General features: G+C 40.6%; 1 protein-coding gene across 1 annotated transcript in view; it reads left to right on the top strand.

Annotated features, from left to right (window-relative positions):
• Positions 1–14,716, top strand: part of SH3RF3 (SH3 domain containing ring finger 3) — a 673,946-nt gene that overhangs the window by 509,679 nt on the left and 149,551 nt on the right. Inside the window, 1 exon segment of the mRNA XM_082246695.1 lies at positions 13,684–13,793. Coding sequence (XP_082102821.1) covers positions 13,684–13,793 — 110 coding nt within the window.

The following is a 14,716-nucleotide window of genomic DNA, read 5'->3' as shown; positions in this document are numbered from 1 at the left end:
TAATACTGGGTCCTACCCTCCCTGAGATACCCAAATTTGTTTATAGGAAGGCACCCACCTTAAGGGACTGTATAGCCCCTGGTGTGGTGGATCCTTCGATTCCTGTTCAAAACAGATCTTTTCTGTTTTTATCATGATTTTATGCATGTGGTAGGTGTGTGGCTTACAGGCACTCTAAAACCAATTGCAAAAAAACGCAAAGATTTTACTGCGACTGCCACTAATAAATCATATACCATCCGAGGTCTCATAACATGTGCTAGTGTAGGAGTCGTATACATGTTAGAATGCGGCTGTGGCAAGCAGTATATAGGGAGGACTTCCAGACAACTACAAGTTAGGCTCCGAGAACACGTGGGTAATATCAAAAAGGGTTTAAAACACACAGTGTGTCAAGACATTTCCAGAATGTCCACAACCGTGATCCACGTAGTCTTAAATTTTGGGGCATTGAACACGTTAAACCTCCCTGGCGAGGAGGGAATTTTATACGCCAGTTAGGCCGACGTGAATCTTTTTGGATTCACGAAACGAAGGTGTCTGCCCCCAGAGGCCTTAACGTGGAGTTCGAACTAAACTGTTTTATTTCTGACCGTTTGTATTTGTATTTGTATTTTTATTTTTGTTTTATTTTTATTTTCATATATATTTATCATTATTTATTTTTATTTTTATTTTTTTTTCATCATTACCGATTTGTATGTGGTGTATTATTTGTGTTATATGGATGGCTGGTTTTGAGGTCCTGGCCCCTTTTTCCCGCAGATTCTGGGTTGTGTTTCTACAACTATTTAGTTGAGATCAGCCCATGAAATCCTATTTTAAAAAGGAATTAGCTTTTAAAATATTATATCTGATTCAGCAGGTCTGATCAGTTATGTATCTGCAATTATCCATAATTTTTATATGTTTATATGTGCTTATAGAAGGTGAACATCGCCAGTTGATTCCTGTATATCGTTCTCGTCTGCTTTGTAGCTTGCATTTAGAGTCCTGGCGTCTTTATTGTTGTTTATTTGGCTGTCCCCGGGGCAAAGTAGTATCACTTCCTGTGTGAAGTGTTCACTTCCTGTGTGAGGTGTTCACTTCCTGTGTGAGGTGTTCTCTTGGTTGCACTTCCAGGTCTGATGGCTATGAATGACTATATGTAGCCCTGTCCTTCTCCCTTACCAATAGCTGATGAAGTCCCGCTCAGTGGGACGTAACATGTGCGAAGGGGGAGGGGCCGGTGACGTCACCCGCTATCCATTGCGGTCGAGAATGCGGTGTGTAATATGATCTGCTCATCACATGCACTTTTTTAGTGCTTTAAAAGGTAATTTTATGATTTTATGTTATGTTCAATAAAGTAATTTATTGCGGTAATGCACTATGTCCGGACCTTTGTTTTCCTATGGACCTGTGACCCGCTTTATGGACCTGTGATCTGTTACCTGTGAGCCTTATTTTCTGATGAAGAGGAATACTGATCTGATTTATATTGGTGATATCCTTGGAGAAAGTTTATGTCTTACTAGCCCGTCTTGTGACACAGGGGCTAAGTGTGAGGTGAGAGGCTAATGAGACTGGGTGGAGGATTACAAGCACATTGAAGAGCACTGAATGTTTATATCTTGTGCATGCTTCACCATAATTTGCACCTGTGGACTGCTCTCCTCGATATCATCTTCATAATCCATATTTGATAGCGCTGCACTTTTTGTTATATATTTGTTATTGGGACTTTTGGTTTATTGATCCTTTAGTGCATAGCAGCTTTCTATTATTATTTTATACAGTTGCTCTGAATTTTTTATTTATTATTAAGTACATAATGTAAACTCACAGGCCACTTTATTAGGTACCAGGTTGGACCCACTTTTGCCTTCAGAACTGCCAGAAATGCCAGAAATGTGTGAGGAATGTTTCCATTCCAACACCTTGTTGAATCGGAAACATTCCTCAGACATTTTGGTTTAAATTGATATGATAGCATCACACAGTTGCTGCAGATTTATCAGCTGCACATCCATGATGTGAATCTCCCATTCCATCACATCCCAAAGGGGCTCTATTGGATTGAGATCTGGTGACTGTGGTGGCCTTTGGAGTACACTGAACTCATTGTCATGTTCAAGAAACCAGTTTGAGATGATTTGAGCTTTGTGCATTATCCTGCTGGAAGGAGCCATCAGAAGATGGGTACACTGTTGTCATAAAAGGATTGGAAATGGTCAGCAACAATACTCAGGTAGACTATGGCATTTAAATGATACTCAATTGAAACTAAGGGGCCTGAAGTGTGCCAAGAAAATATCCCCCACACCATTACATCACCAGCCTGAATCATTTTATATAAGGATGGATGGATTCATTTTTTTCATGTGGTTTACGCCAAATTCTGAACCTACCACCTGAATATCGCAGCTGAAATTGAGACTCATCAGACCAGACAATGTTTTTCCAATCTTCCATTGTCCAATTTTGGTGAGCCTGTGTGTTTAGCCTCAGTTTTCTGTTCTTAGCTTACAGGAGTGGCACCCGGTGTGGTCTTCTGCTGCTGTAGCCCATCTGCTTCGAGGTTCGAAGTGTTTTGCGATAAGAGATGGTATTCTACATACCTTGGTTGTAACAAGTGGTTATTTGAGTTACTGTTACCTTTCTGTCATCTCAAACCAGCCTGCCCATTCTCCTTTGACATCAACAAGATATTTTCGACCACACAACTACTGCTCAGCGGATATTTTCCCTTTTTCTGACCATTCACTGTAAACCCTAGAGATGGTTGTGCGTAAAAATCCCAGCAGATCAGCAGTTTTTGAAATACTCAGGCTGGCCCATCTGGCACCAACAAGCCACGTTCAAGGTCACTTAAATACCCTTTCTTCCCCATTCTGATACTCGGCTTGAACTTCAGCAAGTCATCTTCACCACGTCTAGATCCGTAAATGCATTCAATTGCTGCCATGTGATTGGCTGATTGGCAATTTGTGTTACCAAGCAATTGAACAGGTGTACCTAATAAAGTGGCCGGTGAGTGTAGTGGGGTATGCCCTGTTCATTTTTCATTTCAGAGGTTTACAAGCTCTTTAAATTTAAAGGATAGTGTGCATTGATTGTACACTTGAATGGAAATGTGTATGGCTAGCTTCAAGGAGACATTTCTTCGTTTCCTATCAATGTGATTGGTGTCCTACAAAACCAAAAGTGAGTAGAAATTCCCCCAAAGGTATAAAAAAAAGAAAAAAAAGAAAAAAAAAACGGCAAGGGTTCATGCTGCCCCTGACATTATTCAAATAATAATAAAAAAAAGTTATTGTAGAAGTTTCGCCTTATTGTGCATCTTTTCTATTATGCCAGAAAAACACCTACATTTTTCCATCTCAGCCTAATATTTTAATATTTATTTCAGTAAACAAAAATGCATGCTGTCATGGGCGGACTACATTTTCAATCCAAGGCATCAAGTAAATGAGTGTTTCTGAGGTTTAGTTTAAATATTAGTAATAATGATCATATTTACCTTTTACTTCATTCAGGTTCTTTCAGGTCACGGATTAAAAAGCACAGCAGTAATTTGCTTACAGAATATTTAGCAATGGATACTGTATGTGTCTGCAAAGTGCTATAATGCACGTTTATAACCCTCTCTATTCAGCTGTACACATATCAGCTGGGAATGCTTTATGTGCTGTCTGAAGCTTTGCACTTGCTGGAAGATGGCTTTGAGAATTGGGAATATATTATTTTCTAGGGTGTAATTTTTTTTCCTATCTTCCAATAAATCAAACTTGTTCTATACATCCTTATAAACCTAAAGCCCTCGTACACACGCAACGATTATCGGCCGACCGATCGGCCGACTTTTGTCCAGTGTTGCTGTGTTGGTTGAAATGTGCTCTAGACTGACCAACTTCAGAAGTGATGTCATGTGCTGGTCTACTTTCCGTGTGTGTTTTCTTCTCTGAGCATGCCCGGTCTTGCTCATCAGATTTTTGTCTACCGAAATCTGTACTGATTGACGTAAAATCAGCCGTTGTGTTGACGGCCAACAAAACTTTTATAGCCTGCACACCAGATTGTATTTGGCTGAAAAGTCGCAGTCGGTTGTCGAAAGCATCATACTAACAAGCCGAAAATCAGCCGATCAGACATTTGCCAAAAATTCACGGCCAACTATCGATGCGTGTGTACGAGGCATAACTTACAAACAAGCTGCACTTACATGCTTTAATAATTGTGGAAGAAAAAGTAACTCAAAAAATTTCCTTCCCCTACCTATCTTGCATTCCCTATATAAAAAAGATCTCTGCACCTACCAATTTTTATTATGGTTGCATGATCCAGTAGCTACAGCTCCCCTGTGTCAGTGCCAGCTGCTGTAGTGGAGAGAAGGGAGCACCAACAATGGCTGGTCCATGGGAGCCTATGGGTAATGTCACGGCTCTGGGAAGTCACAGTCACTGTTAACCGGTTGCCGACTGCGCACAGTATATTTACTGCGGCAGTCAGCCCCGGCCAGGTAGAGTGACGTAGATCTACGTCACTTGCCTTTCACTGGGATTTGAGCCAATAGCGGGCGAGCGCGCACCCGCCTCGGCTCATTCAGGGAGGAGTGCGGGCGTGTGACCGGCGGACCCGATGTCCGCCGGTCACACTACGATCGTCGGTAAAGCGGGAGAAAGGCAGAGCGGCTTATGTAAACAAGCCGCCTGTCATTCTCCCCTGTGTAAAAATGGAGATCAGACGGTTCTACTATGTAGAACCGTTGATCTCTGTTTTTACACTAGTAGCCATGTCCCACTACAGTTAGAAGCACACCCCTAGGACACACTTAACTCCTCCCTGTCCAATACAGTTAACCCCTTCCCTGCCAGTGTCATTTTTACAGTAACAGTGCATATATATAGCACTGATTACTGCAGTAATGTCACTGGTACCCCCAAAAGTGTCAAAAATGTCAGTCAAGGGTCCGATCTGTCCGCCGCAATGTCGCAGTACCGCGAAAAAAAAACGCAGATCGCCGCCATTACTCGTTAAAAAAAAAAACACCAAAAATGTCAAAAATCTTTCCCTTTGTTAGTAAACACGATAACTTTTGCACAAACCAATTAAAATACGCTTTTTGCGATTTTTTTTACCAAACATATGTAGCATAAAACAATTTGGCTGAAAATGTTAAAAAATTTAGATTTTTACATTTTTTGGGGGGGGGGGGGGGATTTCATATAAAAAAAGTGAAAAATATTGTTATTTTTGCAAAAATTACGCTCTTTTTTTGTTTATAGCGCATGATCAAAAAATCGCACAGGTGATCAAATACCACCAAAAGAAAGCTCTGTTTGTGGGAAAAAAAGGACGTGAAATTCGTTTAGGTACAGCGTCGCACGACTGCGCAATTGTCCGTTAAAGTCACGCAGTAAAAAATCGCAAAAAAAACCCTGGTCAGGAAGGGGGTTAAAGTGATACTAAAGTCTCATGTTTTTTTTTTTTTTGTTAAAAATAACAAACATGTCATATTTACCTGCTTTGTGCAGTTTGTTTTGCAAAGAGCAGCCCGGATCCTCCTCTTCTCGGGTCCCTCTTCGGTGCTCCTGGCCCCTCCCTCCTGTTTAGTGCCCCCATAGTGAGCCGCAGCTCCCTGTGTCCATTCAGACATGGTGCCGCAGCTCGTTCCTGCCCCCTCTCTCTCTCTCCTCATTAGCTCACTTTCTTTTGATCCCAGCCAATAAGGAGGAGAGTCCCAGGCAGCTGAGACACTCCTGCGACATTGCTGGAGGGAGATGGGGCTCAGGGAAGTATTATGGTGGCTGAGGAGGGCTGCTGCACACAGAAGGCTTTTTATCTTAAAGTAGAAGTCCACCTTAACACTAAAATCCCTGCATCTTTATACCTCCACAATCTAACACTAACCTATCTAACCCTGTAAAGAAGAAATCAGTATACTTACCTTTTTTGAAGCCGATCCGACCCAATCCTGAGCTGTCAGTGGCGGCTTTGCTGTGTAGGCGGGTGCAGAGGACACAGTCGGCAATGGAAACGCCATAGTAAGTCTATGGGTGACACCACTTACCATTCATTTCACAGCCGTTGTCGGCCGTGTTTTCTGCAGAGCTTCCACCGCTGGAGACTTGGTCAGATCGGCTTCAAAAAAGGTATACTCATTTCTTCTTTACAGGGCTAGATCGGTTAGTGTTAGATTGTGGAGGTCTATAGAGGCAGGGATTTTAGTTTTAGGGTGGACTTACATTTTAATGCATAGAATGCATTAAGATAAAAAAAACCTTCTGACTTTACAACTCCTTTAAATGTTCCTTTGCGTAAGGGGAGTTAGAGCTGCTGAATCACATGACTGGATTGGAATGGATTAAAAAAAAAAAAGTAAGTACACACATCTTTTTTATACAGTGTTTGCAAGATAGGTACAAGGAGGGGGAAGGAACATTTTTAGGAATAGTTATAGTAAGGCTCCATGTACACGGGACGCTGGAAATGGCCGTTTAGGAGCAGTTGGGCGTTTTGTTTAGAAGCCCCTGAATGCAGCTCCATGTTATCTTATCTGTCCATGTACACATGTTCGTTTACAGTCATTTGCAGGCAGTTGCGTTCAGGGACTTTTTTTTAGAACGCAATTATTTGCGTTCGAACGTGTGTTTCCCAGCGTTTCAAACGCAGAAACGCGGCCGAACGTGACTAAACGTGACTGAACGTGATGAACCTACGTTCAGCCACGTTATACGTTTTTTTTCTTCCATTCAAAATCAATGGTTCCCTATGGGAGCCTATTGATTTGAATGGAAGTCGCACCGCAAGTCAGATGACGTCATCTGTGACATGAGGGGGCGGGGCCACCCGATGACGTCATCAGGGGCCACGCCCCTAATGGCTATATAATAAGCTGCAAAGACCGGAGACCGGCATAATCACCGGAGACGTCGTCGGAGGAGGACCGGAGGAAGAAGAAGAGCGTACAGCAAAAGAGCAGAAGACCGGAGAGGAGAAGAAAAGAAGAGAGGACAGCAGAAGGGCGGACAGCAAAAGAGCAGAAGACCCCCGGAGAGGAGAAGACAAGAAGAGCCGGATGAAGATTTTTACTAAACTTTCCAAAACGTCTCCTGTCGTTATTTCCATACACTGCCTTTTATGTGGTGAATGAGTAGGGGTACAGTGTACCCCATACCCATTCACATAGGGAAGGGGTCCGGGATCTGGGGGACCCCCTTGTTAAAGGGGGCTTCCAGATTCCGATGAGCCCCCTGCCCGCAGACCCCCTCAACCACCGGCCAGGGTTGTGGGGATGAGGCCCTTGTCCTCATCAACATGGGGGCAAGGTGCTTTGAGGTGGGGGGTGCAGAGCTCCCCCTGCCCCAAAGCACCAACACCCCCCCATGTTGAGGGCATGTGGCCTGGTGTGGTCCAGGGGGGGTGGGGCCGCTCGCTCGTCCCCTCCCCTTTCCTGGCCTGCTGGGCTGCATGCTCGGATAAGGGTCTGGTATGGATTTTGGGGGGGACCCCACGCCGTTTTTTCGGCGTGGGGCTACCCTCAAATTCCATACCGGACCCGAAGGGCCTGGTTTGGAACCTGGGGGGGACCCCCACGCAGTTTTTTTCCCATTTTTGGCGTGGAGTTCCCCCTCAAGATTCTCACAGTGCAGGTCGCGCCGCAAGTCCGACTTGCGGTGCGACTTCCATTCAAATCAATAGACTCCCATAGGGAACCATTGATTTTGAATGGATGCAGAAAAACGCTGCTAAAAGCAACGTGGCCAAACGTGCAATAACGCAAATAAAAAAAAAGCTACTGAAAGCACGTTTAACAGCTGCTTTTTCCCGGCGTCAGAAATAGCTTTGCAGGACGTTTTTTCTAACGTCCCGTGTACATGGAGCCTTAGTCTTTACTACCACTTTAAGGTTTTAAAAATCTAGCAAAAATGACTTATACATGCAATTATGTGTTCTGCAAACCAATTAGTTCCTTTTTGCTTTTTCTGTTCCACTTTTTTGTAACTTACCTAAACCACTCATAAAAAGCTTTCTCTTAACACCTTCAGTTTTTTTGGGGGTCAACACTCATATTTGGTTTTAATTTAATTGAACTAATTAAATTGAATTTTTTAAGCAAACTGATTGATTCAGTGTATCGTCTCACTTCATTTAAATGCAATTTCACTTGACTTGACTTTAGCATGCAGAATCATTATCTGCTTCTCTTCTTCACTGAGGTTTATTTACTAAGAGCCTATTCACAAACGTGGGCATGCATTATGATGTGTATAATGAGTATGTGCTGATGTGCCTTGTGAACCTGGAGTGCAAGGTGCTGTAACAACCCATTGCAGTGTTTACTTTTTTGTCACTTTATTTAACACTAACAGAAAAAAGAAAAATTTTAATGTACACCAAAATGTTGTGACATACTGCCATTGCTTTGCACTGCATAGAAGATGCAGACATGTTGCATTTGTAAGTGGTGTAGACCGAAGCATCTAGCTGAATAACACGGCTCAGCACACTTGGTGTGAATGAACCCTAAAGGAGTATATAAATACTATATGCACTGTGCTTAAAGTGACACTAAACTCACATTTTTATAAAATAACTAAATCAAATACATTAAAATATAAGTAGAATGTACTTTCCAACTCTCTTTTCCTTTGTTTCATCTTTGAAATGCAAGTTTTCTTCTGCTTTTCTCAGACTTCCCGTAATAGGGTGGCCATGTTTGTTCTCAATGCTCCCCAGTGTATGTGAATGTAGCCCCCCTTTCCTGCTTGCCCCAGAGATGGACTATACATCTATGTGCAGACACATTCAGCTCTACAGGATTTGTAATAGGCATAGAGCAGAGCATGTGACCCAAAATAATGGCATTGCTCTGTCTGCACAAGTAGTGATGGAGTGCATCAATGGAGGATGGGGTGCGTTCACAGGACATAAAAGAAGCAAGAACAATGATAGAAGCGGAGCCATGGTATAATGTATTTAATATTTTAGAACAATTTATGTAAAAAAAAGTTTTTTTAAATTCACAATAAATACGTTTAAGTCATGTTGACTTTATTTACCAATCACGTGAAAGGGAAATTTTTATGCACACGAATGGTGGATCAGAGTGAACTCAGCTTCCTCTTCTTTATTAAACTCAGTAAACATTCACTTTTCTGTTAGAACATGATTATTTGATTGAAGTGAACACGGATTCACCACATTACTTCAACATATTTACAATGTGAACCGCCTTTTTTTGACTTTAGTAAATTAACCCCATATCAGGAAACAATATCCACTAGTACATCAAATTCCATGAGTAGGGACTGTTCATTTTGAAAAATAGTTGTAATGTTCATTATTTCTTTGTGTAGCCAAAATATTTTATTGGTGAATATAAGAAGTGGTAAATAAAATAAAGGACCTAAAACAATTATTATTCTACAAACTATTCAATCAGATTTTTTTTATTTGTCTTTTTTAAAATATAAAAAAAAAAAAATCAGATTAGTTGAAGTGGTCTTTAACCCATTACCTAGAAGAGACACCTAGATAAGATTGACTTCCAATCCACCTCGGGACCCCTATCCGCAGAGTAGTGAAGCGGACACACTAATGAGGTGTTTGACTGCTTTCCATTTAAGTTCCAGGAGAGAAGCTTTACAGTACCTGCAGAGAAGTTGTTAACAAGCTGACGTCCCTTGTGGCAACATGGGATTGCTGGAGTTTCTAAAGAGAGCTCGGAGTCATGCTGATATGTGTCTTGCATCGCAGTGACAAATTGGCAGATCAACCCCCCCTCTGCTGCAGAAAGGAGCAGACAATTTTCTACATGTCCACAGCAATAATGGCCATTCATTCAGAGTGATATTGCATCTGAATGAGGACCTAAATATCTTGGTTATATTTTCTCTACCTAGGTGATGCTTTACATGCAAGGAGCGCACTGTGCTACTCTACTGCTCTCACTATTGATATAGTTGTATTGATTATGATGCAAATGTAATGAGCCCTACTTGACACCTGTACGCAGACTGCCTAACAGCAGATGGCATTTTTGCTTAGGCTTTCCAAGGCCTGTTTTTGCAATATGTCTTTAAACAGAAAAATCATACCTATACTCCTTATAATCAAGAAATCCCACGAGCAACCAAGCGATAATATAATTGATGCAACACTCAACTATCTCACACAGTGCAATTAATATATACCAAAAATGCTGCGCAAAAATATATGATGTACTAAATATGAGATCTTGAGCAATTCATACATATATATATATGACCTCTAATATGTTTATATACATATATAAATAATCTAATCTAAAAAAAAAACAGATCCACTGCATAAATATTAATATATATAAATAAAGTGCCCAATGTGAAAAAACACACAGTGACGAGATATCCAAATATTGTGATTCCGACCAAACCAGTGTCGATATGGTGACGGACCTCTAAAAAGTGCAAACAGTGCTAAAAAAATATGGATAAATGTGCAAAATCCATAATGTGCAAAATAAGAGTCTCTAGCATAAAGCTTGTACCGAGTTCATAATGTGCAAAAAGTTCCTGTTGGATTAGTGCAAACTTGAATAATTTCTGCCAGAAAGTGCCAATAGTGTTAGATAGTGTTGAAAAAAAACACATAAAGTGATTGGAGCTTCCAAGGTGACACAGTGATAGAGTAGCACAGCAAACTGTGCACTCCCTTGTGAGTGGGTGCTCACCTTATAGTATGCGACTATGCGATCAAGCTATAGTCATATAGCGCATAATGGTGTCTGCTTGGTACTCCCAGGTCAGGATCCTCTCCCATACAGCAGCTCTTGCATAAATCTTCAAACGTGTACCATATAAAAGAAGAAACTCAAGCTAGTGCTGACATCCTTTTAAAACGAATCAATTTATTAAGAGAAATAAATAGCACTCACATTTAAAAGGTGCTTCAGTGCACCGATCTATAGCCGCTTATATACAGTCTCCCCTCAGGGAATCAATCATGGTGGTGTGGTGAGAAGACGCCGTTTAGCCTGCTTGCCACTGAATGAGTGTAGTGCTCCTTCCGTCCTTGCCCCTCCCCTACGTGTTACGACACAGGGAACCACGTGTCTTCATCAGGGGGATATACCTATACTCCTATTTCTACCCTATGTGAGGGGTAGACCTTTTTTTTTCAAAGCACTTCATAAAGTGTTAGTTTTTCTAAGGGTAAGAAATAGCATTATTTCTATTTCATGTATGGAACAACTAAATATCTTAAGCTGCATATATTCTTATTCTTATAGGCTTCTGATATTTTTACATTGTATACATGTTGTAAAACTTTTGTGACTATATGTCAAGATTTTTTATGACCCTTCTGTATACTCCACAGTGCCATACAGATATGTTAATGCATAAAGCTGTCTCACTTATCCATTGTCTCTAAGGGCCCTCTAAAATATAATTGTGAAACCAATGACAGTTGAGCTCCATTGTGTTAAATGTCAGAGGGGAACCTGTCTGTTCCAGTAAGATGTTTTACAGTATATAGAGTTAACAATTGCTTTCCAGTTAGATTCTGTAGGAAGTGTTGCTACCTTCTAGTTAAGAGCTGTTACAATGTATGCATATGTATACATAACAAGCCATTTTCTTTCATTTAAACTGTGCTTATCTGGCCATTTGATCTTAAAAAATACAGAGGAGGTCCTCTTTTTAAAAGCTGGTTTTAATTATGGTAATAGAGAGGGACTTTTATAATTCATGATTACCTATCAGAGTTTTATTTGATCCAGGACTATTGGAATCAGGGCCAGAACAAGGGGTGGGCAGGAGAGACAGTTGCCCTGGGCACTGTGGTATCATGTGAGGTGTGGGGGCACCACAAGGAGATTGAGGGGAGGGGATTTGTGTGGGAGTGGGAATTTGGGGGGCCACACGAGGTAAGAATTGTTTTAGGAGGAGACATTTGAGGAGGTGTGCTAGGAGTTGTGATTTGGGGGGGGGGGGTTGTTTTGAGAAGATTGATGGGAGAAGAGGATGTCTGCTAGGAGGTGTATTTGGGGGGTTTGTGCTAAAAAAGAAAATATGGAAGGGGTCAGGGGATTTGTGCTTGGAGGCGATTTTTTTTTTGGGAGGAGAATTTGTGTTAGTAGGGATGTTTAGGGGCATTTGGAATAGGAGGGGGAATTGGGGGAGGGGGATTTGAGCTAGGCTGGAGGATTGGGGTAGGTGAATTTGTGCTGGGAGGGGGGATGTTGAGTGGGGGGAGAGGATTTGTGCTCAGAGGGGAGATTTGAGGGGTAGAGGATTTGTCCTAGTAAGTGGGATTTTTCTTGTTGGGGGGAGGGGAATTGTGCTGGGGGCTTTTGCAGAATGAGATGATTTAACCACTTGCACGGCCGTGCAACGCTGTACCCAAATGAAATTGTCGTCCTTTTTTTCCCACAAACAGACCTTTTTTTTGGTGGTATTTGATCACCTGTGCGATTTTTACTTTTTGCGCTATAAACAAAAAAAAGAGCGTAAATTTTGAAAAAATAACAATATTTTTCACATTTTTTTATATGAAATTCCCCCAAAAAAATGTAAAAATCTAAATTTTTTAACATTTTTGGCCAATTTGTTTTCTGCTACATATGTTTGGTAAAAAAAATCGCAACAAGCATATTTTGATTGGTTTGCGCAAAAATTATTGTGTTTACTAACTAAGGGAAAGATTTATGTCATTTTTGGTGTTTTTTTTTTTGCGGGACTGTGACATTGCGGCGGATAGATCGGACCCTTGACTGACATTTTTTACACTTTTGGGGGTACCAGTGACATTACTACAGTAATCAGTGCTATACATATGCCCTGTTACTGTAAAAATGACACTGGGGGGGAAGGGGTTAACTTTATTGGTGATGCAGGGGTTAAGTGTGTCCCTAGGGGCGTGCTTCCAACTGTAAAGGGGTGTGGCTAGTGATGTAACCACAGAGACATATGATCCTACATCGTAGCATAATCTTACATTAGCCGCCTGCCTTTCTCCCTCTCCACCGGGAGATCGCGAGTGACCGGCGGACACGCGCGGACTTGTTAGGGAACGATCGGGGGTGGGAGCGCGCCTCCGGTGGCGCGCGCTCGCCCCCTAGAGTCTCACAGGCTAGCGACGTAGTCCTACATCACTTTGCCTGTATGGGGCTGACCGCCGCAGTAAATAGTCGTGCGGCGGTTGGCAATAACTCAAATTTCAGTTAGTGTTAGACACAATATTACAGAAAAATAAATACAGTATATATGACCAGAGAACCAAAATGCATATTTTGTATATACTGTATTTTTTTTTACTTTACAAACTTTTAAAAATTGAAACATTCCTTTTTTTTGTGCTTTTTTGAAACACTAGTAATGCCACATACACAAGTCTCTAAGTTTTCTAGCCTTCGACAGTTGAGTAGGTAAAGCTAGATGTATCCCCATAACATATGGGGAAATGTTTTGAAATGAAACATTTCTGCAAGTCATACATTTACGTTGTATTGAGTGAATGGTTTTTATATTGCATATATATTAAACACATTTAATAACCTGATTGTGTTTACAATCAAAATAATTGTTTTCCATGCTAAAATTAAATAATTTTTTCTTAGCTCTTTTTTGTAGTTTACTTGTAGGGAATACAGCTTGATCCTATATTTCCTGACAGTATATATTTATTTGTGTTCTTTCATTTACTCTCTTTATGCAGGATTCTGCAACATTTGGTACTTCAGCTGCAGCAGGAGCTTCAAGTCCCAAGACAAGTACACTTAATGGAGAACAAGGGACCTCAGCAAAGGTTCAATTACCTCTTAATGTGTAAGTTACAGCACAAAAGCTTGTATGTAATTTGAAAAGATCCATAGAAATAGGGATGGTGTACAAACATACAATAGCAAAGATATAGCTGAATGAATAAGTTAGCTGAGGGTCCAAATATGATCAGTGGCACTAGTAAGAGGATGAAAGGCATTTAATGAATTCAACATTTTTTCTCATGTACAAATGTCACAATATTTGTAGTCTGTAAATGCCACTTACAGCTTTGTGACTGTTTACTGTTTGAAAGGGTGGATAGGCACATTATTTCCCTATTGTATATTGCTGCTTCACTTGCATTTTCTGATGATGCTCTATGTATATACTCCTTCCACTCAACACATCTGCCAGGTGCCCATCCTCTAGTCTTCCTGGAATAATAATTCTCTGCCATACAACAGTGACACACAAATTTGGGGGTTAATTGCCTAAAGGAGTAGCAATTGATATTATAAATAGGAACTGATTTTATTATCAGTTTCAATGATTATATATATATGGATAGATTTCCCCAAGCTTTAACACATGGGATAAATAGTCCACATAGACAAACATACTAGTGCATGCAGACCATAAGAATACATTTTTTTTTCGTACATTTTTTAATTTTGTTTAAACATACAAAAAAATAGGATAGCATTTCCCCAAGCTTTAACCCACGGGGATAAATAGTCCACATAGACAAACATACTAGTACACGCAGACCAAAAGAATACATTATTTTGCATGTAATTCTTAAGGACAAGCAGCCCAAACCAACTATTTACATATGATTTTTTTTTACTGTGCGTTCTTCTTTATAACATGTCGGGTATGATAAAGTTTGAAACACAAAATCATAAATTATAATATAATAAATAACTGTAAATAAGTTAAAGTATATATATATATATGTATATATATATATATATATATATATATAT

The sequence above is a fragment of the Pelophylax lessonae genome, assembly GCF_965119305.1.
Source record: "Pelophylax lessonae genome assembly, chromosome: 2".
Taxonomy (NCBI): domain Eukaryota; kingdom Metazoa; phylum Chordata; class Amphibia; order Anura; family Ranidae; genus Pelophylax; species Pelophylax lessonae.
The sequence above is the reverse complement of the archived record's forward strand: the minus strand, read 5'-3'. Positions and strand labels throughout refer to the sequence as shown.